Source organism: Acomys minous, assembly GCF_964271855.1.
Source record: "Acomys minous genome assembly, chromosome: 5".
NCBI classification, from domain to species: domain Eukaryota; kingdom Metazoa; phylum Chordata; class Mammalia; order Rodentia; family Muridae; genus Acomys; species Acomys minous.
Window position 1 is genome coordinate 128,619 of NC_140494.1, and position 26,182 is coordinate 154,800.

The 26,182-nt window shown below is 44.9% G+C and overlaps 1 protein-coding gene across 1 annotated transcript in view; it reads left to right on the top strand.

The window, feature by feature from the left end:
• The first annotated feature begins 222 nt into the window (after window positions 1–222).
• The window catches only part of LOC311597126 (alpha-actinin-2), a 67,455-nt gene continuing 41,495 nt past the window's right edge, over window positions 223–26,182 (top strand). Inside the window, exon 1 of the mRNA XM_084781243.1 lies at window positions 223–502. Within this exon, the coding sequence (XP_084637369.1) occupies window positions 377–502 (126 nt within the window). The 5' untranslated portion in view covers window positions 223–376. The remainder of the gene's footprint in view (window positions 503–26,182) is intronic.

Genomic DNA, 26,182 nt, shown 5'->3' on the forward strand with positions numbered 1-26,182 from the left:
CAGTTCTTGCCCTTGGATTCTCCCTCCTTCCCTCTGGGTCGCTGTCCCAGATGCTGCCCCTAGGTCAATCCTAGAAGCAAGTAGGCAGCAGCGGTGGGCGGAGTCAAAGAGGTGCCCGGTTACTCTGCCAGCCAACCCCACGTGCTGGAAGCTGGGGAGAAGGGGGTGCTGACTGTGGGCGCGGCCTGTGGCACGTGACCTCAGCGGGCTATTAATCCTCAGGGCGGTACTCCCGGGCGTGCTGGTGCTTAGCTAGAGACTCTGCGCCTAGGCGTGCCGCCCCAGGAACCGCGCGAAGGTCATCGCTGCCTGCTGCCTATCCATCCATCTTCCATCCCTCTGTCCTTCCCTCGCGCCGCGCTCGCTACCCAGCGCCATGAACCAGATAGAGCCCGGCGTGCAGTATAACTACGTCTACGACGAAGATGAGTACATGATCCAGGAGGAGGAGTGGGACCGCGACCTGCTCCTCGACCCTGCCTGGGAGAAGCAGCAGAGGAAGGTCAGCAGGGTCTCTCAAGCTTGTTTGTGTCCCGATCCCCATGGGGTGGGGTCGTCGCTGGCTGTGGCCACTAGAAGAGCTGCCCCCCTGGTGGAGGTGCTCTTGTCCTCCCAGCCCCCTACAAAACCCTGCCCCGCTCCATCAGAAAGGACAGCACATCCAGGGACAGGCAGGACACCATGTACCATGTTTGTGTGTGTGTGTGTGTGTGTGTGTGTGTGTGTGTGTGTGTGTATCTGTGTGTTCAAGTTAACATAAGTCAGAAAACAAATGGTGTTCAAAAGACTTTGTTAGACTGGAATCGGAGACTCTGTGCTGCTCTCATCCATGACCTTGGTCTAAAGTTGTTCTGTGACAGGCCCTGCTGCCTTTTTTTTGCCCCAAGCCTGTCTCCTCACTAAGACACAAAGTGAAAACTCGGCTCCCTCTATCCCAACTTCCATAGGCCTGGCCCAAAGGGTAGTTGAAAACCAGTTATTAAACATGTTGGGCTCCTTAGAGAGGGATGCTGTAGAACCCTAGACATTCAACCCACAAAGTAATAATTATTTCACACTCTATTTATAGCTCATTGAGGTAAGCACACGGGGATGAAGGAGACAGCCAGCTCCCAAGAGCTCCCTCCCCATCTTGGTTGGTGTTCTCTGGGGCCTAATGGAACATTCCACCATTTCAGGGTTTCTTCTTGATCCTCTTGGCTAACACAAATAGGGGGCACTCACTAGGAGGCCCAGTTCCCCCTCTGTTTGACTGGGCACAAAGCCTGCCTGGATGGGTAGGCTAGACAACAGGCTAACCCAGCACTGTGGCAAAAGCCAGTCCCTTAAGCCAGTGCCTCCTGTCTTCTCTTCTCATTTTTTCTAGGCAAGGTGGGTTTCCCTTCTCAGAGCTACCTTTAAGTAGATACTTAAAAGTATGTGTGACTGTAAGGGTGCGTGGCAGTTTCTGTTGCTGCTCCCGTGGGTGATTGTGTGACAGTAAGTGTATGATGTTGGAAATCTGTGGTGGTGTGAGCAAGAATGAAGAAGGCTTCGTGCTTGGGTTAATTATCAAATAACCAATCACTACTTTTGCATCTGTATTTCTCTTGTCTACTGTCTTGTAAATTCCCAGGAACAGTTCTGTTCTTACTATTGCTTTAAAGCCCTAGTGCTGTTACCTTTCCACCCTTACCTCATTTCCTGAGCTGTCTGTCATCATCTTCTTGGGAAGAGGGATTAAGACTGAAACTTTGAGAAATAGAGTCTAGAAAAAGGCTTACCAAGAGGGATGCCATGGCCCCGAGGGTTAAACTTTTGCCGTCTGGAAGTGTTGATGTGTAACCACTTGGTAAGAAAGTGAAAAGTAGCTTTAATTCTATTAATAAGTGTCTCATTTCCTTCTTTTTTTTCTCAACAAGTTTGATTACATTTTTCATGGAGTAAAAAAGAACTCAGCTTCTATATTTTTGTTTTGAAGACTTAGGGCTGGAACAGGAAGATTGCCCATCATTTTTGAAAGCCAGAGTCTGATTCCAAAATTTTCTGTTGATTCTAAGAAAATACAGTACAAAGGAGGCAGAGACATCACCAGTTTCTGGGGGCGTATTGTTATGCTTTGTGACATATGTAATTTAAAACATATTTACAACATTTTTGGGTAAGTGGCATTGTTCTAATATTTTTTTAATTTTAAGATTCCTGTGTGACTTATTATTACAGTTGTAATAGCACCTGAAGTATGTTATTCTAACAGTGAAATATTAAGTGACCCAGTTCAAAAAAGTGTTGAAAAGTGTAAAGCATCATTTTTTCCCCTTAAGATATACTGAGCTGAATGTGGTCTCACATGCCCATACTCCCAGCACACAAGAGGCTCAGCCAGGAGGATTGCTGCAAGTTGGAGGCCAGCCTGGAATACTTATTGAAAAAAAGAAAAAGGAAAAAAATAAGACAGCTTGGGTATTGCAGATGCTAGGGGAAGCCAAGCCCTGATCTCCTCAGCACACAGACCTGAACGGATGTGCACACAGCTCTTTCCACTTTTGGTAGAGAACCTGCTGCAGTCAGTGAAGTTGGGTGGAGCCCTGAGCTCAGTGCAGACAGAGCAGTGGCCTCTATATTTGTCCTATGAGCCACTGTTGGAACCAGGAATGGACAAGATGCCATTGTTTCTATTGTGGGCCACCCTCTCTGCACTTGCCATTTCAGTGATATGCCAGGTATGCGATCTGTCAACAGATGCCGGTGGCTCTCCATGACGTTGGTGGCGCGCTAATGGATGTGGTGCCTAATTATACCCACAGCTCCGAGGAGGCTTGGGACTGTGGTAATCCCTGCTCCCTGGCGTGGAATGCCTTGCTGAAGAAGGCCTCAGGAACAGTAGAGTGCTTTTTTAAAAGATCGCTAAAGACATATTGGACTTAGGATATGTGTGTGTGTTTGCTGGCACACCCACCTTATCTGTGAGGGGTATTGGGCCCATGGGGTAGATGTTACATGGTCTATAAAGAAGATTGCATCGTACATTTAACTACAACTCTAGGAGAGGAGGACAGCTCCTGTAGTGTCCGCGATGGAGCCTTTAAAGTAGTGATGAAGGCTAGAAATGTAACTCAATTGGTAGAGTATTTGTCCAGAACCCAGAATCTGCTAGGTTCAGTCCCCAATGCGACATAAACTGGGTTTGGTTGCATATGTCTATAATCCCAGCACTTGGTGGGTGGAGACAAGAGACTCAGAAGTTCCAGGTCATTCTCAGCTACATAGTGAACTGAGGCCAACCTGGGATGATTAGGTCCTTGGTGATGAAGATGTACTGTTGTTGACAGTAGTAAAATATATACAACGTGAGCTGGGCATCAAAAAACAAAAACCAAACCAAAACAGGAAACAGTAATAGTGGCTTAAGAGATCAGGTTTATACCTGGAGTTAGAGAGAAACTTCCCCATGCAGGGCAGTTTAGGGATTCTCATTTCCAAGGGAAGTTAGGCTGCTCCCAGGGACTGTCAAAACCTTTGACACTGATGATCTCCCACATGTGCAGGAGCCTAGAAAGAGGCTTCTTCTGGATCAAACAGTGTGCTCAGCCTCAACCGCTAGGGAAGTCTAGGCAGACAGAAACTTGTCACAGCAGCAATCCTGAGTGTGCACTGTCCCTGAAAGCGCAGGGCGGCTGTCTGTAACCCCACAGGAGGTGAGGGCAGGTCTTTAAAGAAAAGACTTAACTGTTGTTCCCATACCTAAAGGGTCTTTCCTTCCTTAATCTGTACCTGATTCCATGATCGACACATTTTTCTAATCTGCAGACATCTAGTTTGGCTGCATTCTTTCCAGTTCAGATGGCCCATTCTCCATGGAGCTGTCCTGACAGCCTGGCCTCCCCACAGCATGTGGCCGTGTGGGGTCAGGCAGCCTGGATTGATAGGTGTGTGGGAGCAGCTGGCTACAGGGTGGGGATTGGACCAAGAGGTCAAGAGCCTCAGGGCTGCCCCGCCTGTGTTCTTTGTGGGCTAAAGGCACTTGAGGGCATGAAGTCCAGGCCCTTTTTGTTTGTTTCCAGTAGTATGGATTGAAGCTGAGGCTTCATACATAGTAGGCAAGTGCTCTACCACTGAGCTACACCCCCAGCTGTGACATGGACTCCTGTGTGAGGTTTTGCTCAGGAGAAAAGGAGCTAATTGTGTGGACAAATGACCAAGCATGTGGAATTTCTCAGATTCAGGAGACCCTGGTGGTTCTCAGCTCTGCTTGGTTCGTTCTTTTGAGCTGCAGTTGAGTTCTTGCACCTTCCAAGCTTCAGTTTGTTATTTATGACACAAAGAGAAAAGTCTTTCATCATCAGGTTGTGCCTCAGCCAAATGCTTAAAGTGAGTTAGGGCGAAGGAGGAGCTTTTTATGCTGGGAAGTGACCCATGTGTTTTGCATACTACTGTCAGCCTTGGAAGGCAGTACTTGTTCATTTTACCAATTGGTCTGATAGTTACCAGCACTGTTCTTAGACTTGGCAGCGAGAATGAAGTACAAGATTCAGTCCTTGGTGACGAGATGTACTATTGTTGATAGGACTAAAATATATACAATGTGAGCTGGGCTTGTAACTCAGTGGTAGAACCCTTGCTCAGTATGAGCCAAGCTCTACGTTCCATCCCCAGCACCACACACACACACACACACACACACACACACACACACACACACACACAAACACACACAAACACACACACACATACACACACATAAACACACATGCACATACAAACACATACACACAGATACACACATACACTCACACATCACACACAGACAAATGTACACACATGCACATACAAACAGGTACACAAAGATATACACAGAAACACATATGTATGCCACACACAACACATGGCTCCACACACGATACTTGTTTTATATTAAATGCTGGATGCTCCATTTAAAGGTAGAGGTGAAATAAGGAGAATCATTGTGGGTGGAGAATAATAAGGAGAGAGTTTGCAAAAGGGTAGAAGTTGAGCTGTGCTGCACTGAAGTAATTACTGCTGCCTGCGTGGAGAGGGCAGAGAAACAGCCCTTTTGAGTCAGGCAATAGTGTGAGGCTCTGTTGCAGGTTTTGGAGGGGAAATAAGGAGGTGCGATCAGTGGACTGTACCTGATTTTTACCCGTCCTTTTAGAACCTACAAGGCAGTTTCTCTCTAGTATTTTATGGGGATACCTCTCATACCCTTTCATGGAAAACTGGGGTGTGGGGTGGGGTGTAGGGGTCAATTTCAGAGGTAAACATGCAGAGAGGGACCGTAAACAAGGCACCACATCAATCTGGTCATCAGAGTCTAGCTGTGTGCTCTTGAGCCCATTGTGTGAGGAAGTCTGAAGTCAGACAAGCTTCACCAAAGCTGAAGACGCTGAGACAAATAAAGAGAAAGCGCTGGAGAAGGAAAATGCGGTCAAGTGGATGGCAGCGGTCCTTGGGCAACAGAGCTTCAAGGTCCGAGCCAGGAAGAACCTTGGTTAGGGAGGTTTTCTGTTTCAGACTTGATTCAAATAGGGAGAGTCTGAGGTGGAAGCCTGCTGTGGGGCCTCAGGGATAAAGTGATGACCATTAGAACAAGTAGCTAATGGATACATTTTCTTGGAAGGCATCCACTCGAGAGAGATAAGGAGGGGTGCTAGAAGGAACCACTAGCTACATACAGGGCATGAACTGCTGTGCCCAAAGTGGCTAGCCCCGTTGTCTAGAGAGGAGAGACTGGCATTCCAGATAGGTTTAGGACAGAATCTTACATGAAGTTTAGGAAGCCCACACACCGCACTTAAGGGAACAGTTGTTACAAACACATCCTTACTTTGTCTGAGAGGTTCTAACATGCCCAAAATCTTTCCTTTTTTTTTTTTTGTCATCTTCTTTTTCTTTTTTTAATTTTATCATTGAAAATAGGATATGCCCTGTCCTTTCAGTCAGATTCACCAAGTAAGAAACGTGAGCCTAAAATACGTTGTTCTGTGCATGTGGGAGGAGGAAGAGAAGTCTTAACTGAGAACCTTATTTAATGCAGCCTCAGAGAGCTGTCAGAAAAGCCTGCAGTTGGTTGCTGCAGCTAGGAGACGCCCACGGAAAGGGCGCAGGCTGGAGTGGGTGGGGAGCCACCGAGCTGTGCAGAGGAGCTGGTATGGAATCCTTTGGAGGATAGTCAGAACTCTGCCTCTGTTTCCCTGGGAACCGGGACTAGTTCTTCTAGAAAGAAGAGAGAACAAACGGTCGCGAGGTAAATTGAAGTGCTATGCTCTGCAGATTTCAAAGGAAGGGCACGCCAAAGCACAAGAATGTGGCCTCATGTGTGTTCAGGGCGTGCAGGTGCACTTGGGTGTGTAGGTCATGGGAGGGGTCGATACTGGGTGTCTTCCTCAGTCTCTTTGCAGCTTAGTGTTTTGAGACAGGGTCTTTCATCAGTGAGAGACCGGAAGCTCACTAATTCAGCTAGATTGTCTGGCTTGCACCAGAGATGCTCTTGTCTCAGCCTCTCCAGCACTGCTTTTGCAGACACATGCCTCTGTAACTGACTTCTTATGTGTACGTTGGGATCTTCACTGTCTGAGCCCTCTCGCCAGCCCTGGAGTGTGGTTTTTCTAGAGAAGTCTCAGGAAAGTTTTAGTAGTAGCTGTTGTTGTTGTGCGTTGCAAACACCAATCTGAGCACAGGCTCACCCAGGTAAAACACACACTTGCCCCAGTGTTCCTAACAACGTTGGCCACCTCAACCCTGATAGTGAGTAGACGATAAACGGACACAGTGTGAATGTGTGTCACTGTGTCATTTGCTGGGCATCTCTGATTACTATATCTCAAGATGCTGTTCTGTCTCCTATATGAGTGGTCCATCAGCTCCCAGTTTCCTTGCAGTCACCTCATGAAGTTCTCTGGACCTGCCCCTTCTTCTTCTTGTCCCATTTCTAAGTTCTTCATGCTTTCTACCTTAGCCTGTGCTCTGGCGTATTGTCAGCCTTTTCCCATGGCTCTGGTAAGAGTGATTGGAAAGACATGAGCCTAGTTGATATGTCTGTGCCTGCTATCACCACCTCTGCCTCCTCCCTCTCCTCTTTCTTTCCTTTTCTTTCTTTATTTCCTTCTTCCTTTTTTGTTTTTGTTTGTTTGGTTGGTTGGTTGGTTTTTTTTTTTTTTCGAGACAGGCTTTTTCTCTGTATCTTTGGCTGTACTGCACTTGCTTTGTAGACCAGGCTGGCCTGGAACTCACAGAGATCTGCCTGCCTCTGCCTCCCAGAGTGCCACCATACCCAGCTCTTTTTTTTCTTTTTAAGAGTATTAGAAGCAAGCCAAAGCCTTATTCATCTTAGGAAAGCACTCAACCACAGAGCTATGGCCCAGATCTCCCCACAGTTCCTAAAGGTCCCACCCTCTGGTTGCCCCTCATTGTGTTTCACCTACTCCTTCATCTTATATGCTCCCCTTTCTCCTCCCCCACTCCTAAGAGTCATAGGCCACCTCTGCCCCTCCCTGCCTCAGCATCCCCACTGTGGGAGGCCTGACTGCTGGGATAGGAGTGTCTTGAAATGCTGTCTCTTAACCAGGGCTCAGTAGTGACTGTCCTCTGTAACTCCAGTCCTCTCATTGGGCCTGTAGAGAGAGAGCTTACTCACATGTATTCAATGAATGGATTATGAACCATCTTTCTGAAAACAGTGAACATAATCAACTTTTTAATTAAAATTTTAATTTAAACAAAATTTTGGTGGTTTTTAAAAGTTAAATGTATGTGTGTGTTTGTATGTATGTATGTATGTATGTATGTATGTATGTATGTGTGTGTGTGTGTGTTCGGGGGTATGTATACATTTGTACAGTTTTTCTTGGAGGCCAGAAGATATTTGATTCCTTCAAGCTGGAGTTACAGGTTGCTGGGAAAACTTTCCAGCTCTTCCAATTCCCTGTTTTTTGTTTAGTTTAGTTTAGTTTTTTTATATAGTTTTATAACTCTCTTAGCTACAAATGAATTACAACACACACAATGCACACACAACACCTCATATACACACACCACACACACCACATACTACATGTCACACACATACACACCACACAGCACATTCTACATACTCCCACACACATGTCCTACACATGTATGCACACATGTTGGGAGGAAGAAAGGATCAGCAAGAATGTGAATGGGATAGAACAGGGTAATAGAGGGTAGGATCAAAATACATAAAGCTGGAGAGAGGACTCGGTGGCTAAGAGTCCTTACTGCTCTTACAGAGGACTCAGGTTGGAATATGAGCACCCACATAGTGGCTCACAACTGTCTAAAACTCCAGTTCCAGGGGATCCAACAACTTCTTCTAATCTCTGTAGGCACTACATTCATGTGGTGCATAGAATACATGCAGGCAAAATACTTCCATGCAAAAAATTTAAAAATCTTTTAAAAAGTATTTGTATGTCTTTGAAAAAAAAAAAAGCACTCGGGAGGCAGAGGCAGGCAGATCGCTGTGAGTTCGAGGCCAGCCTGGTCTACAGAGCGAGTCCAGGACAGCCAAGGCTAACACGGAGAGACCCTGTCTCGAAAAACCAAAAAAAGAAAAGAAAAAAAAAAGAAAAGAAAAGAAAAGAAGAAAATGTCATAATGAAACCCATTATTGTAGATAATTAATATATGATAATAAATATTTTTATAAAAGAAAATGAGTAAATACAAGTGATGCCACATAGTATATGAGATCCTTGAGTCACACTAGCCTGTGCAGCTTTGGTGTAGGTCATGTCTGAGGCCATGAAGTTAGCATGACTGAGTCACCACGATTCATTTGCTTTGCCAAGGGAGGAAATAAATTTGTTCATCATTTGTACAAATTGCTGTATACATCGAAAATGGGGTCTTTGTGGTGTCCTGTACAGCAGTAGGAGTGTAGGTGTGGAGGGTGAGGAGCATGTATCTTGGAACAGACTCTCAAGTGATTGATTATAAGACATGCTTCGGTGGAGGAGCGAGAGGTTGTTTGGGCAAATGGGAACTGTGTGCAGAAAGAGACTACAGTTGAGTTCTGTGCCAGTAATTAGTTGTAACTGAGGTCACAGGGGTGCATAAGAAATGGCATCTTTGAAAGCCAAGAGGCATCCTCAGACTGGGGAGGAACAGGCAGGAGGATGGAGTTCAGAGTCACCCTTACTTCTCACTGCATTCAAGGCCAATCTGGGCTCCTGTGAGACGCTGTCCCAGAACAACAACAAAGAGAGTTTTCAAGTGACTGTAATGGCGACACAAGATGCGAAGATAGTACTGTAATTTTTGGACCAAAAGATGCAGTTTCCCCCGCAAAAGTAGGAGAACGCAAATAGGATGCACCTTATGATCCAATAGCTGTTTTCACTGTTTTTCTTGTTATACTGCTCTAAAAACTGGGCGCATCTTATGGTCAGGTGCGTCTTATAGTCCAAAAAATGCGGTAATTGGTGGGAGGTGGGGGAGCTCCTTTTTCTTAGAGATATTGCATATGTATTGGATGGGACTGGTGATTCTGACTTCCCCAAACTGTAAATTCTTGTGGTGATACCCCATGAGGCCACTTTACCCATATTGTCAGATTGAGACACTATTCAAAGCTCACCACCACACCACACCACCGCCAGGCTATAGAACTGGGCTGTGAACAGTCTGCCTTGATCTCCAGTAGCTTTAGTGTTCATCTCAGGGAGTGAGGAAAGTGCTGGGGGCTTGGGGGGGCGGTAAACGTGTGGGAGTTGGACAGAGGAAGGGTTAGGGCCAGAGATCTAGGTACAGGGGTTATCTGTGCGCAGGCAGAGGTGGAGACCTGGGTAACTAACCGGGGAGGCAGTAGGATGGACTGTGAGTAGAGGACTCTGGAGGATGAGGTGACAACAGCTGAGTGTGGTAGCTGTGCTTTTCTGAGTGAAAACATTCATGGATCCCACAGCTTGGGGCTGTGTGAATTTGCCAAGCTGTTTTTGATTTTTCCACTTGGAGAAATTGTGCCATGTCCTCTGATAGAAATTCTGCAGTGACCCCAGATCTAGTCCCTGGAGCAGAAGCCTGGGGCTATGGAGTGGGATCTCTCTTAATTCGTGAGACAACTCCCCTCTCCCCCACCAGACAGGGTTTCTCTGTGGAGCCTTGGCTGTCTTGGACTCACTTTGTAGAACAGGGTGGCCTTGAACTCACAGTGGTGAACCCTCCTCTGCTTCCCAAGTGCTGGAATTACAGGCACGTGCCACCACAATTTATACTTTCAAAGCGAGCTAAAGGTGTGAGAGATTATTTGAGGCTCTGTGATCAGGTCTGTGACATGGCCACTGGTAGGCTTTATTGAGGATGGAGTCATTGAAAATTTGTTAATATTACTGAAGAGAATAGATTCTCGTTTCATCTGAACATACCAGATATGGAATGAAACTTCGACATTAATTTTCATACATATATATGTATATATAGATATAATCTTTTTTGGGGCAGAGTTCCACTGTGCAGACTGTGGTGGACTTGAACTCTTGATCCTTCTTACTCAGTCTTCCAAGTGCTGGAGCTGCAGACATGGGCCACCACTTCAAACTTCCTATTTCATCATTTAAAAAATTAAGGAGATTGATTGTCTTTATATAGGTATTTTATTTTAAGACTAAAACTGCAACTCTTTTGGATATTTGGATAATTTCAGTGATGAAAATAGTAAATGATACGCAAACACATTGGGTCATCAAGATGGCTTAGTAGGAAAGGCACTTTGCACTAAGAGTGACAACTTCGGTTTGATTTCTAGGACCTACATGATAGGAGAGAGCCAACTCCCAAATGTTGTTCTCTGACTCCCACATACACATAAATATATATGTGTGTGTGATTTTTAATTCTTTTAAGAAGGGAACAAATGCACTGATGAGAGACAGGTGAGTTGAAAAGACACAAGCTGTGGCTTTACATTTTGCACACCTATTCTTCCATTCTGCTATTTCAGTTTTATGCAATTTGAGGTGGTGGATGATTTTGTTGAATATCCTGGCCACGTCTGTTAGATTTTTGGAGAAGGACTAATCCCCAAATTAAAAACAAAACCCAAGCAGACAGTAAAAGTGACATTTTAATGTAAGGATTTTCTTTTCTTCTTGCCAGTAGGTTTTTAAAAGGTGTGTGTGGGAAGGGATTTTGACATGCCTTCCCGGGCTCCCTAAACACTTACGGTATGAAGCGGGGGAGCAACTGTTAGGAGGATTTCTAGACAACACTTTAACAACCATATATACATTGCCGCTTGATTCCACAGAACTCGTGCGAGACACATGTTCTTATCTTTAGTTTTCAGTCAGACGTTGAGCTGCCCGCCGGATGGCTGCTGAAGGTAGGGAAATGGTGGCTGGAAATGCACATGGAGAATGAAAATGATGCATTTTACCTTGCAATTGAAATATTGCAAACGAACAGAGTTGCCAGTCACTTCACTGCATAGAAAAACTAGATTTCAGACCCAACCTTCTTAAGTGTTAAGGATAGGCAAAGGGGTGTGGTGGGGGACTAAAGAGATGACTCGGTGGTAAAGAGCACTGGCTGCTCTTGTAAAACGTGCAGGTTTGGTTCCTAGCACCCACATGGCAGGTTGCAATCTGAGCTCCAGTTTAAGGAAGCTGAGGCCCTCCTCTTGCCTCTCTGAGTGCCAGACATTAAAGTGCTACAGAGTCAGACATGCAGGCAAGATATCCATACAGATTTATAAAAAGACTTTCAACTAGTTGTTTTGGTCGCTTTCTGCTCACACCAATAACCAAAGACCCAGAGCAAAAGTCTAGAATTTTTAGCACCGTTGGTATAATACTGGCCTCCATGCACAAAAGCCCAGGTTTGATCCCCAACACACTATAAACCCACTGTGATGGCACCTATAACCCCAGCACTTAGGAGCTGAAGGCAAGTGGGTCAGAAATTTAAAATCATCCTCAGCTATGTAGTAGAGTTCAAGGTCAGTCTGAGTAACAACACCCTGTCAAATAAAAGTCCAGCACTCCGGATGTCTGGTTTTTCACTCATGTGAAACCTACCTCTGTGAGAAGGACCACATGTCTGTGAAGTTTTAATCCCTAAACGTAACAGCTGGGAACATATGAGAGTGAAACCCCTGCATTTTAAGCTCTGGAGTTCACTGTCACTCTAAGGCTTTCTTTTTCAAGTAGAACTCCAGTGGTTGCTTCTTCCAACAGAAATGCCACAGTAGGAAAGAGGGGCCCCAGGAAAAGCCAACGAGCCTCCTGCATAGTATTCAAGGCTGCCTCACACACAGCTCACGTGTGGGATTAACCGCGTACATGTTTGACATGTTCCTGACTGAGCAGAAGACAGGAGTCTAAGCATTTGAGTATGTGCATGCCTTAGGTAAAACCATATGAAGGTCAGGGCCAGCGAGATGGCTCAGAGGATAAAGGTGTTTGCTACCAAGCTTGACAACTTGACTCTAATCCTTGAGACCCAAATGGTGGAAGGAGAGAACCAATCCGGAATATTCAACTGTACTATGTGTACATCCAAACCCACTTGTTATTCTCAATGCTGCCTCCCAAACTGCACTCGGTGTGTGTGTGTGTGTGTGTGTGTGTGTGTGTGTGTGTGTGTGTGTATGCGTGTGTGTGTCTCTGTGTGTGTGTGTGTGTGTGTGTGTGTGTATGCGTGTGTGTGTGTCTCTGTGTGTGTGTGTGTGTGTGTGTGAGAGAGAGAGAGAGAGAGAGAGAGAGAGAGAGAGAGAGAGAGAGAGAGAGAGAGAGAGAGAATATGAGTTGACTCCAGAGACTTGGTCACACCAGGTAAGCACTCTACCAAATGAGCTGTGCCTTCAGCCCCCTGTGAAGCCCATTTTCTTCGATAGCATCTTGCTATGTACCCAGGCTAGTTTTGAACTCAAAATTCTCCCACTCAGCCTCCTCAAGTGTCAGGGTTAAAGACTGGTGCCACCATGCCCGGCTTCTACTCCACAAGACACTGCTTAGTTGCTTTTGTCTGATGCCTTCAAGGTCCTGATCAGTTACACAAAACCCCCAGCTAGAGTTGCCACTTTCAGCTGTGCTGTGTCCAAAGATAAGAGTTCAGGTTGGAGCTGTCCTCCCGTAGATGTCTGTCTGTCTGCAGGAACACATTTTGAGGTCTGAGCTCCCTGGAATTTCAGTCTCATGTGTTAGAAAATGATGGTATAGAGACTCTCATTATGTTTAAATAGATCTTGCCTTTATTTATTTGACTTCCTGTTATGAAAATTTTCAAAAAATTACAGACACAGAGGGAATAAAATACATCATCGTCATTGAGAATCATGTTTCACAAGTAGGGGCTGTCCAGTTTTAAAAGGGAAATGGATATTGATAGTTACAAATACATTGTAGGAAAGCAACTAGATGCTAGGCAATTGGCACTGGTGGCTTACCCCGTATTCATTGTTCATCTTACTTTTACTTTGATTTTTTTTCAGTACTAAGAATTGAACCAAGAGCTTCACCCATGGAGCTACAGCCCCAGCCCCACTTGTCCTTTATATTTTAACACAGGATCTCAGTAAATTGTCCAGGCAAGTCTGGAACTAACTCTGTACCTCGGGCTGGTCCTGAACTTATGATTCTCCTGCCTCAGCTTTGCAATTAGATGGCACAATGGGCAAGCATTACACGGTCCTGCTGCTTTCTCCTGGTTTGGAAGTTCTCTCTCCTCCCAGAGACCCCATACTTTCTGCCAGGCCTCCTCTCTGCCCTGTCTGTACCTAACTACTCCAACCCCAATTCTAGTTTCTTATGCTTCTGACATAATATTTTATCATAAAAAAAAAAAGTTTCTCAGACCTACCTTTCTGGGATAAGCAGCATTTTATTTTTAAAGTTTTATTTATATGTATAGATATTTTGCCTACATGCATGCCTGTCCATCACGTGGGTGCCTAGTGCCCTTGGAGGCCAGAAGAGGAAGTTGGATCCCCTGGAACTGGGATTACAGACTGTCAGAAACTGCCATGTGGATGCTGGGAACTGGACCTGGGTCCTCTACAGGAGCAGCTAGTGCTCTTAGCAGCTGAGCATCTCCTGCTCAGAACCAGCTATGTGTCTTTATTACTCTTTGTATGTCTTCATTACTTTTTACCATGTTATAGGCTGTGCACCTGGTTTCATAAGTATTCATTCTCATACTTTAGATAATTTGATATTAATCTGTGCCAGACGTTAAGGATGCTTACCTGTACACTTGAAGAGATAAAAGTTAAATATAATTTAAATATATGAACCAGGAGGCTGGAGGGAAGGCTCAGTGGTTAAGGGCACTTTGCTGCTTTTCCTGAAGACCTGAGTTCAATTCTGAGTTACCTGTTTTAGGTGGCCTTCAATCATCTGTAACTCCAGCTCAAGAGATTAGCTGTCCTTTTCTGACCTCCTTAGGCATGCACACACACACACACACACACACACACACACACACACACACACACACACACATCAGAGAAAGAATTGCTTTGCTTTGCTTTGCTTTTCTAATAGTTCAAGACTTTTCTCAGAATTACAGGGAATATTTATAAGTTTGAATGCTTGAAAGTCTACAGATAAAGTGTGTTTAAGTGTATTTACTGTGTTCTGAAATCATGGTAGAGGAGGCATTTCCCTTTAATTCCCTAATGAGACACAGGCGGGTGTCACTCTTTGAGCCCTGGAACGACTTGGTCAGGAAGCAGGAAAAAACGTGTCAGAGATGCCTGGTGTGTGACAGTGGCCTCTATTGCTAGAGCTGGCATCTGGTAACTGGATCTGCAGTATTCAGGCTTTCATCTGGGCCTGGAGGTGCATGCCTGGATCAGGAGCTCAAGGTCACCCTCAGCTACAATCCAAGCCTGGGCTGCATAAGACTCTACCTCGAAAGAAAGAAATAAAAAAAAGAAAGAAAAGAAAAGAAAAGAAAAGAAAGAAGGAAAGAAAAGGTCCGCTTCAGAAGGCTAAGGCTTCTGGGTTCTAAGCAGTTGGGGAATGTGGAAGATTACTATAGTAAAATGAATTGGCATAATTACAGATAAACAAGGAAGGGAAACTCTGTGAATTTGTGCTAACAGATTTTGTATCATCCTGAAGTTGGTGTCAAAGCTCAGTTGCTGTACCAGCAAGCTACATCCTAGTACTCGAAATTAGTTAAAAAATTTTTCCTTTTGCTTTTATTTTGTACTGGTGTGTATGTGCACATCCATGTGCTATGGAGGTCAACTTGAGGGGTCAGTCCTCTTCACCAGTGAGTTTCCAAATCTGCCTGAGCTCAGGCCACCATGCTTGGGGTAAGCACCTTCAGCCACCGAGCCCAGTAACTTGTTGGCCCTCCAAGTTAGTTTTCTAAGACATTTCAAAGGAATTGCGTAAGTGATGCATGTTCATCATTAAATATGAAGGTAAGAAAAAGTCAGAAAGCACAAGTCAGAGAAAAGCTGAAAACATTTGTCTCTCTGCCTCTTAGACTGCGGTGAGTAGTGGTGTAAAACCGAGTGCTTGTCCCCAACGTGATTAAAGAAACCAAAGACTTCATTCTGTGCTTCCACGAGCACTTCTAGGAAGCTTTCTTTAAAATTAAAAAACAAAAAACAAAACTGTCTTTACAATTAAAAACTTTTCTTTAAAATTAAAACACATGTGTATGGGTATTTTGCCCACATATAGGCCTGTGTACCACATTGTATACCTGGTGCCTGTGAAGGTCAGAAGAGGCCATCAAGGTCATTTGGATGTAGAGCTACAGACTGTTGGGAGACGCCATGTGAGTGTTGAGAATCGAACCCAGGTCTCCTGAAAGAGTAGTCAGTGCTTTTAATAAAGGAATCTTCTTAATGAAGAAATCCTAGCCTGGCTACCTGCCATGTGGAGTCAGCAGGATGCTGGAAATGCCCAGCTTCCCTGCATTTTTGTCATATGGTACGGAAAGCTGTGCCTGTACCTGCCTGAGGTCTGAGGCAGCAATGCAGACAGTATGGTGTATTCCAGAAAGCTGCTTCCTCCCCAATGAGCGCCTTCATCCCTCCGTGTGGGCAACCATTCATTTGGGTCCCCCAAAATAGTAACAGTATGGTGAACTTGAATTAAAGAATATTTATTTTGTTGTGTGTGGTGGTGCAAGCTGTTTCCCCAGTTGCTGGTTGGGCTGAGGGGCCGGGGGACATCAGTGTGCTTTTCTTTAAGCTTCGGATTCACCCTCAGGAAGAGAATGAGCAAAGTACAGTAAACTGAGCAACAGCTGGGCATGCCCTGCCAGGGAGCTGCATGTCATGCATGATTCCCTGGCTCCTAGGGAACAAGTTATTTTGGGAAGCGTAGCTCAGGATGGATCCGAAGGAGCCTTAACGTAGTTGCTTACCAGTAAGTCCTTGGAGGAATTCTCCACCCATCTCATGCCAGAGTGAGGAGACAGGTGTGACCCCACAGAACACCAGGCTAGTGGCTGAGTTGGGCTCCTGGCCTAGCACAGCATTAAAGCTTCTATGATCAGGCCCTGGTAGCTTTCCTGTGCTCATAGGTGTTGACTCCACCCCACTCCCCAGCCCCCTTAATCTTTGACAGAGAATACGGAGTGGGCTCTCATTGTGAAGATGTTTGGCTTGCTTAGTTTGACATATGCTTCAAGCCCGAAGATAGTTTGGGAAGAATCATATAGTTCTTGTTGTCACTGTTGGATTTGACAGTTAAAAGGAAGGGAGGGCTTCCAGGAGATCAGCTGTGACCCTTCTTTAGAAGAGGGAATTTGTGGGGCTGGGGTATGGCTCCATGGCAGAGCAATTACCTAGCGTGTGCCTGGGCCCTGGGGTCCATCCCCAGCACTGAAAAACCCACAGAAGAGATGGGATATATCAGCTTATAGCTTTTTTCTATTTACTTATTCGGTTATTTATTGACTCTGTGTGTGTGTGTGTGTGTGTGTGTGTGTGTGTGTGTGTGTGTGTGTGTGCACGTGCAAGCAGGTATACTTGTACCATGTCATGCATATGGAGGTCAGAGGAAAACTTTGAGGAGTCAGTTCTTTCCTTCTGCCATGTGGGTCCTGGGGGTCAAAATCAGGTTGTCAAGCCTGGTGGCCAGCCCTTTGCCTGCTAAACTATGTCACAAGCCTCAGGGGTTTTTGTTTTTTGTTTGTTTGTTCTAATTAAATTTTGGTTTTGGAACCCAGGAGCACATGGGCAGGGGGAGCTCTTTGAGTCCCAGGCTAGTGTCAGGGTCTCTTTGTAACAAGACCCTGTCTTTTACCAGAAACAAACAGAATTTTGTTTTAAGAATCTGGAAAGATGGCTCAGCTGTTAAAAGCACTGGCTGCTCTTCCAGAGGTCCCAGGGTTAATTTCCAGCACCCACAGGGCAGCTCACAACTGTGTGTAACTTCCTCTTCTGATCTCTATGGGCAAGGCACATATGACAAACAAGATATACTCACAGGCAAAACACCCATGTATGTTAAATAAATAAACAAACAAATAAACTAATAAATAAAAATAAATAAAATTTAAAGTTGTTTTGAGAATTTCAACAGTGTTTGTTGAGCGAGCTTGCATCTTTAGCCAGGCTTAGGACTCTTAGCCTCATAGTATTTGATAGTTTAACTCCAAGGTAAGGAAGGACGACAGAGGTAGAGAGATGTGTACTCTCAGCTGAAAAACAAGACTCAGGAGCGTGAGTAATGGGCTTCTGTGCTGAAGTGTTCCTCCTAAACAGGGAGGAAATTAAAAGATGGAATCTGCTTAGATTCCTGAGGATGTAAGGTGTTTATGAGGCAGAGAAATGCTAAGTGCATCAGCCTAAAGGCAGCACTGCTGATGGAGCTCAGCAGCAGTGGGACCCAGATCAGGCTTCATTTATTTTTGGCTTTTTGAGACTGTCCTTATTATAAAGCTATAATACCCTCGCTGTGTAGCCGAGGGTAGCCTGGAAATCACTGTGTAGTCCATGCTCAGCCTTGAACGCCTGATCCTCCTGTCTCTTTGTCACTTATTTTAGGATGTCAGGTGTATACCATCATGCCTGTCTTTTAAGGGAAAATTTGACATGGAAAAAGGAAAATGAATCAATCTTAAGGATTATACTTCAGATTGGAGTAGTAAGGGTCTAGCCTGTGTGCATACTTTAGAAGAAGGACTCTATTAAAAAGACTGATCTTAAATAAAACAATTCAAAGATGAATCCAGGTTAAAGATGTTCATTGGCCTTGATCTAGTGGCAGGGTCTCCTGCCTCAGCTTCTTAAGTTCTTTCATTACAGGCATGACTCACCATGCCCAGTTTAGGCAGGCCAGTTTCCATTGCTGTCATGTCTGTGACCATAGACTACCGATTAGCACACAAGGGGGTTAGGGACACAGTGAGCCTGGCTCTCTCCCTGTGGAACTCCACCTTGTCAGCCCTTTCCCACGTCTATGTTCTTGGCCACCATCTTTTCTGGAGGTTATTTTATTTATTTGTATGTGTTGGGGGTGTGTGGGGTATGTGCATATATGTGTGGGTACAGGTCCATACACTTGTGCCTGTGTGTGTGTGTGTGTGTGTGTGTGTGTGTGTGTGTGTGTGTGTGAATGTCAGAGGACAACATGATATGCCTTCTCTGTCACTCTCCATGTTAGTCTTTGAGGCAGTATCTGAACCCAAACTCACCATCTCTACTTTGGCTGGCCAGTGAGCCCCGAGAGGTGGGTCCTGGGGATCCGAACTCAGGTTCTGTTGCTGGTGCAGCAAGGACTTTAACCATTGAACCAGCTTCCTACTCCCGTTGTCTGGCTGTTCTGAGGAAGATTCCCACATATCAGAGTCTGTTCCTCAAACCCCAATTCATCCAGGCTATATTCAGCTTTGATGAAAAACTGAAGACACAGTATTTCGTGATACACAGCTCCTTAGCACTCACATTTCTGAATTCTTGAGCAGCCTGTGGGCTAGACAGAAGGCAGACTCATGAGGTTGGCAGTTGAAGCCTCGAATTCCCAGTTCAGACTTTCTGATTAAGGCCAAGTCTGGGCAAGACTGTCTTTCTAAGTGCTGGGGAGCCATGGTTTGCCTGGCCACTTGATCATCCATGAGTGGATTCTATTTTTAGACACCCTTTTCAGTGAAATTGCCTGTTATTTTTGCAATCTCTCTCTTTCTCTTTCTCTCTCTCTCTCTCTCTCTCTCTCTCTCTCTCTCTCTCTCTCTCTCCCTCCCTCCTTCCCTCCCTCTCAGCCTACATAGTCTTTCTTAATGTTTGAGAATTCTGCAGTTGAGCTTGGCATAATTTTTTTTTAATGTAGAGCTTGAACAGACATCTTTGGATTAAAATAAAAACAACAAAACCTGGTTACACCTTCAAAGTGTTTGCCAAGTAAGATCATAATGAGGAACAAATTTGGTAGCTCATGCCTGTGATCCCAGTTCTTGGCAAGCTGGGGCAGGGGCATTGCAAATCGGAGGCCAGCCTGAGCTACAGAGTGAAACCCTGTCTCAAAGCAAAACCATGGGTTAGGGATGTGTCTCAGGTGGTAGGGTGCTTGCTTAGCATGCAAGAGTTCCAGGTCTCCAACCCCCACCCCCGAACTTCATATATCAGATTTACTGTAACCACAACACTCACTGAGGAGTTGGAGGCAAGAAGATGAGGAGTTTGGTTTGGACTGCTTAGGGAGTTTGAGGCCAGCCTGAGACCCATGAGACCCTGTCACAAACAAACTCCAAACAAATGGTTATGGCACGCCACTATAATCCAAGCACTTCCTCCAACTGAGATCTGTGAACCCTGCGCTTCTGCACTGTTGGTTTCACCAGCGTCTCCTGAGTGTGAAGATGAGGTTGCTTCTGGAAACCTTTGAGATGTTTGTTGGTATTCCTGCTCAGAAGACTCAGGGATCCGGAGTCCAGCCAGGGCAGGTGTGCTGGACGAATCCAGAGTGGTCGTCTTCTCTTTTCCTTCTTGCAACATCTTCGCATCATTAAATTTGCTGCCATTGCTACCCTGCAAACCTCAGCTAAAGGCTGCTGTGTTTGCTAGTGCAGTTCCAATGTATTCATGGCCAAGACTGTGGAAGTTGGAATTCTGATGTGGGATGGGCAGGCTCTGGTCCTCTGGGTGATATGAAGAAGGCCCAGTGAGTAGGAGGTGTATCCAGTGTATTACAGCCATGGCCTGATTTAAATGTAGCTTTAATATTTTAATTGCCCCTTACTAATATATTATTTTTAAAAATGATATAGGCAAAGATTCCTCTTAGTAGCAAACATGATGAGATGGATACTTTTTATCAGATCAAGTTAAGATAGGCTAATATTGGCTAGAAAATTGGTAAGGGCTCTTGCCACCAAGACGGACAACCTGAGGTTGATTCCCACAACCCCTATGGCAGAAGGAGAGAGCCACAAGTCACCTTCTTGTCTCCATATGCACTCCATGGCATACACACACGCGTGCGAGTGCACACGCACATGCACACAATTCATTCATTCATTCATTCATTCGTTCGTCCCCTTTCTCCTTCCCTCCTCATCATTCCCTTCTCTCTCTCCCACTTCCTGCCTTCCTTTCCTCCCTCTTTCTCTTTTATAAGACAGGGTCTCACTGTAGCTTAGGCTGGCCAGGAACTCACTCTGTAGTCAGAGGTGGCTGACCTGTGCTTCCCCATGCCACTGTTTCTAATAGGATCTTGGAGATTAAACAGCGATTTGTGGACAGAGAATGAAATAACTGTCTCCTCTATAGCTAGGTGCCTGGCTATATAAATTATGAGAACATGAGGGTTCTGAGTGGACTTCAAGGCATCCTGGCCATTGATAGTAACCAGCTTGTAGGATCTTTAGGGTTATTGTTCCTGATGCTACATATTCTTTGCTTTAATTTACTTATTTTCACCCCAAGGATGGAACCCAGGGCCCTGTGCATACTAAACTAAACAAGTACACTAACACTACGTTACATCCTAATCTTGCAATGGTGAGATTTTAAGAATCTACAGACAGTTGAAAAGTGCACAACTTTAAAGGTGTGGATTTTTTTTTTATATTTGGATGATTACTGAGTCTGATGGCTACTGTTTTTTCACTATTGTGAGTACTTTCTGGGTCCAGAGACTTCCTGAATGAAGTAGAGGCCAGAAAAACACTTTGCTTGATATTTTCCAAAATGGTGGAGTGTTTAATTGTGTTTGAGAGAGAGAGAGTCTCTGTGTCACTTGACTGCCCTGGAATTTGCTATTAGACCAAGCTGGCCTTGAACTCAGAGAGATCCTACCTCTGCTTCCCAAATGCTGGGATAAAGACATGTTCCACGACATCTAGCTAGATTAGCTGGATATTTAAATTTAAGGCCACACTGTTAGCTTCTTGGTGTGCTGTGTGCTGTGTGTTTGTGTGTGTGTGTGTGTGCACCCACATGTGTGTGTGTGTGTGTGCGTGTGTGTGCTGCTATACTTCTATGCATGCATGTGTCTGGAGGCCAGAGTCAATCCCAGATGCCTCTTCAGGAGCTGCACTGTTGGCTTCTAACGTGGCTTTCCAGGTGCTTACTGGCTGGGGTTGGCCCTGTAGCATTCATGTGGACCACACAGTGTCACTCTGTGTGTGGCGTATACACTATCAAGGCTCTTCTATCAGGGCGTCAGGAAGGGTCACAGTGAGGCAGGCCCTTCTCCCTGTGGCAGCCACAGGGATGAGTGGCAGGGTTTCCACCCTCAGAAGATTAGGCCACCTACTCTCTGAGGGAGTAGAGTGTCCCTCCTTAGTGGCAATGCTGTACAAACACTTCCAAGAATGAGCTCTGTCCTCCCACCTCTCCTCCACCAAAGGTGCTGAACACACTCTCAAGAACTTCCTTCCCTTCTGCAATACTGATCAGGAACAAGGAAACTGATCAGAAATGATCTTGGAAAATTAGGAATTTATGAAGTAGAAACAAAGACACTGTTAAAGCAACTGTTACAAATAGGTAAATGGAACATTGTTTTAAAAATCAGCTTGACAATTTGTTTTTAATATATATGTTTATGTTTAAATTAATTAAAAAAGTTTGTTGTTGTTGTTGTTTTGTCAGAGCATGTTCAGAATCATCCTACCAGGCAGCACTGGCCAGCTCACTCCTGTGTTTCTCCTCTTGATAACCATTTGAACTCTTGTGTAACCCTGATCGTGTTAGTGACTATACCTGTGTTATAGCTGGGCGAGCATCACGATGTGAAGGACAAATGATTGCACAATGTCATAGTCAGAAATAGAATGTGAATCCCAAGCCATGACTTCAGGCTGGGTTCAGCTCCCTGCCCACCCTTCCTGGTCCTTTTTGGGAAATTTTTGCTGTCAAACCTGCAGGCTTCAGGCCAGGGCAAGGGTCAGGGCACACTAGAAGGCACAGTGTGCTTCTGGGCTCCCCGAGGAAAGGTAATAACACGTAACTTCAGAGGCAATGCATGCTTTCATGGCTCCTGATGAATACCCTGTGCTGTCTTATGGTTGGTGGATTTGCAAACCCTCCCTTCCCTTGACCTTCATTCTGTAGAGCCCAGCCCACTGCATTTAGAAAAAAGCCAAGGAGTTGTCATTTTAGAGGATGTGTCTATATGTGTATTACTCGTAGTAGTTATTGTCTGAAAAGCTGAGCAAAGGAGTAGGAAAGAAATGTATTCGTACATTACCACTGTTTCTCTGTGGAGAACGGGGAGGAAACGGTGCAGATTGCATGAAAGTTCTGGGACAGACTTAGAACCTTTTGTTCAGAGTAAGTGAGCCAGGTCTGGTGGCTCAAACCTATAATCCCAGTTGCTTAGAATTCTGAGGCAGGAGAATCTCACATTCAAGACTTGCCTGAGCTACAGAGTGAATTAATGTCAGCTTGGGTAACTTGGACCCTGCTTTTACTGAAAAGGAGGCGTGTGTGTGTGTGTGTGTGTGTGTATGTGTGTGTGTGTGTGTGTGTGTGTGTGTGTGTGTGTGTGTGTATGTGTGTGTATGTGTGTGTGTGTGTTTGCAAATTGGAGGCCCACTTTCAGGAGTCAGTTTTCTCCGTCCACCATCTGGGTTCCAGGAATCAAACACAGTCTGCCTTGATAGCTACTGCTTTGATTCCCCAAGCTATGTCGCCAAACCTTCCATCTAACATGTTTTTATGTCTGCCTCACACATACACACCCCCTTTTTTATGCTGTTTATTGGTATGTATCCCAGATTGACCTTGTATTCGTGATCCTCCTGCCTCAGCCTCACTGGTACCTCTGTGCTTAGCTCTATGCCTATTGATGAGATACATAAACACTTGGACTTATCACTAGGTGCAGAGGACTGGGCATAGAGAGATGGAAGATGTTTGAGCTGGAGAGAAGTGGGTGGAGCATGTCAGATTGGCCAGGCAGCTTCTAGGGTGGGCTGTTGGCTTTCCTCCATGGCCCATGTCTGATTCTCCTAGTGCCATGTTCCTTTAAGACAGGACATCTGGCAGGGGAGTCTAGTTCCAAGGTGCCTCCTGGAGTAAGGTGGTCTGACCATTGAGGCTATTTGAGTTCTACAAGGTTCAGTTCCCATGGACCCTAAACGTATATGTTGCTGTATATTTATATATCACTGCACAAGAATGCTTACAAAGAACACGTCAGAAGGCTGCAGAGCTTTGTTGCTCTCTTGTGCATCCTAAGAATACAAACTGTTCCCAGAAGCCTCTCTGATAGGAGCAGTGCTGCTGTGACAATTAAAACTGAAAATAGAAAGTTAAACATTCTAAGAAGCCTTATAACTCCATTTCAGTATGCATTTGCCTCTTTGCTAGCAATTATCATGGTGCCATCTCAGCCCCCTTTTCATGGTGCTCAGTTACCCCCTTTGTTGGCATGTTGGGGAACTCTACAGATGGGGGTGCTTCTTGGGGCTGTGCCCTGCTGTTTAGCTTACACTATCTCTGGACTCACACAGCAGTAATAAGAGATAGAAAACCTCCACTGATAGGTATGCCCCTGAAAAGACTTATCATAGTGGTCTCCGCAGGGTTCTATGGGGGATTAGAAGCCTATGCCAACATCCTGAGCACCTTGGGGCTATCTCCAGAAGTGCTTCTAACACTCTGACAGTGAAAGGATGTAACTTATAAGACACCAACTACCACAGCTTGTCCTCTTTTAAATAGAACCCAAATAAAAGCAGCTCAGTAAATGTTTACATTGTTATATTTTCCTCTCTGTCAATATTTTTGAGATTTCATATTCCATAAGATCTCACACATGTAATTAATCTTGATGTTGTCACTTACACATATAAGAGCACCTTTCAGGTAGTTTTGTTGTTCTGTAGTGTTGGTTCTTAAAAATTGTGTGTGTGTGTGTGTGTGTGTGTGTGTGTGTTTGCATGCGTACATGCGTGCATGCGTGTGTGCGTGCGTGCGTGTATGTGTGTGTGTGTGTGTGTGTGTGTGTGTGTGTGTGTGTGTGTGTATGTGTGTGGTATGTGGAGATCCAAAGACATCTTATAGGAATTGATTTTCACCTTTCACCACATGGTTCTCAGAAATCTCAGAAAATGTAAGTCATTAGGCTTGGTGGCAAAGCCCTTTACCTGTTGAGCAACATTGCTGGCCCTGATTTTGTTGTTGTTGTTTTGTGCTGCTTTGTTTTGTTTTGATAGAGTCTCTGGTAGCCCAGGCTGGCCTCACGCTTTGTACATAGCCTCGGATGACCTTGAACTCCTTATTCTCCTGCTTGTACCTCCCAAGTACTGGGGTTAGACTTTGTTTTTATTTAGTAGTGGAGACCAAACCCAGAGCTAATGCGTGCCCAGCAAATACGCTATCAAATGAGCAGCAACCCCAGACCCCAGCACATATAATTAACACAGATTACTTTTAAGTAATATTCTTGTAGCTGTCTTACCTCTAAATAGCAAGCCGACTGTCTAGAGTGATGCTGGGAATGCTCCATGGCTGCACTGCTCCACACCAAGCACTTGAAAGATGACTGGTGCAACTCAGAGGCTACATTTGACTTTACTTCTTCTGTTATTAAATTATCTTAAGTCCCAACAGCCACTTGGAACTAGAGCACACCTCATTGATAGCTTCTCCATCTACAGGGACTTCCATGTTCACACCTAAAGCTCAAGTGTGTTTAGAAGAAACAACTATTCATTTAGATTCTAGGGGCAAATTTGAGTTCTGTAAATCTGAGAAAATGCTTACACATTTTGCTATTGACTTTATATCAGCTTCATGTAGTTATTGAACTGAGTGACTGATAAAGTCAAAAGTCCTCTTTATTACCTGGGAGAATTGTTTTTAAGGGCACAGTGCTTTTTTCTGGACCCACTTGGAAGAAGCCTATTTGGGAGAGGTTGATTTTTCTCGTCATGACTCCTAACCCTCCTTGTGTGTCCCCTGCCTCTCCCCACACCCACCTCTGCCATTTATTGTACTAGGCACTTTGTTCCTGAGCCCAGCAGCTGTTCAGACAGGGGGCAGTTTGCATCCTTAGCTAGCAGCTGCCCAAAGCATTTCTAATCTGGTTTTGGCAGGAAATAGCACACAAATGAAAGCCAAATTAAAAGAAGCTTGAAAAAATAACAGAGTAACTCAGGGCAGCATTACTGTACTGTCCACTTTCCTCTGCAAATTATATTAGTATTTTGTTACCATGACAGGGCCATCACTCCCACTAGGCAGCTCACAACCATCTGCAACTCCAGTTCCAGGTGATCTGATGCCTTCTTCTGGGCTCCAAGGGCATCTGGAGACACCACACACACACACACACACACACACACACACACACGCACGCACGCACGCACGCACACGCACGCGCGCGCACACACACACACACACACACACACACACACACACACGGTTAAAAATAAAACAAACCTTCAATAATTATAGATTCTAGCTCAAGGACTATAATAGGTTAGTAGGAGGTTATTACTATTTTTTTTAATGATGTACTATACTACAAATTTGTTTTAATTGATTTAGCTAAGAACTTAAAATTATTGTTCTTTTGAGATAAACTACTCACTGGTAATTAGTGGTTATGGGTCCCTCCCCTCCTCTGCTCTGTGCTACACAATGTCACCCGCCCTCTCCAGAAAGCCATTTCAACATCACTTAAGCCTTGTGAATCTATTTGGCAAGCAAGCTTACTTTTGCTGAATGTAAGGAATAAAAGAATGTCTTTGTTTTTAGTCTCTTTCCTTCAGGTAAGAGCTCTTCAGCAGGCACAGGCATGGG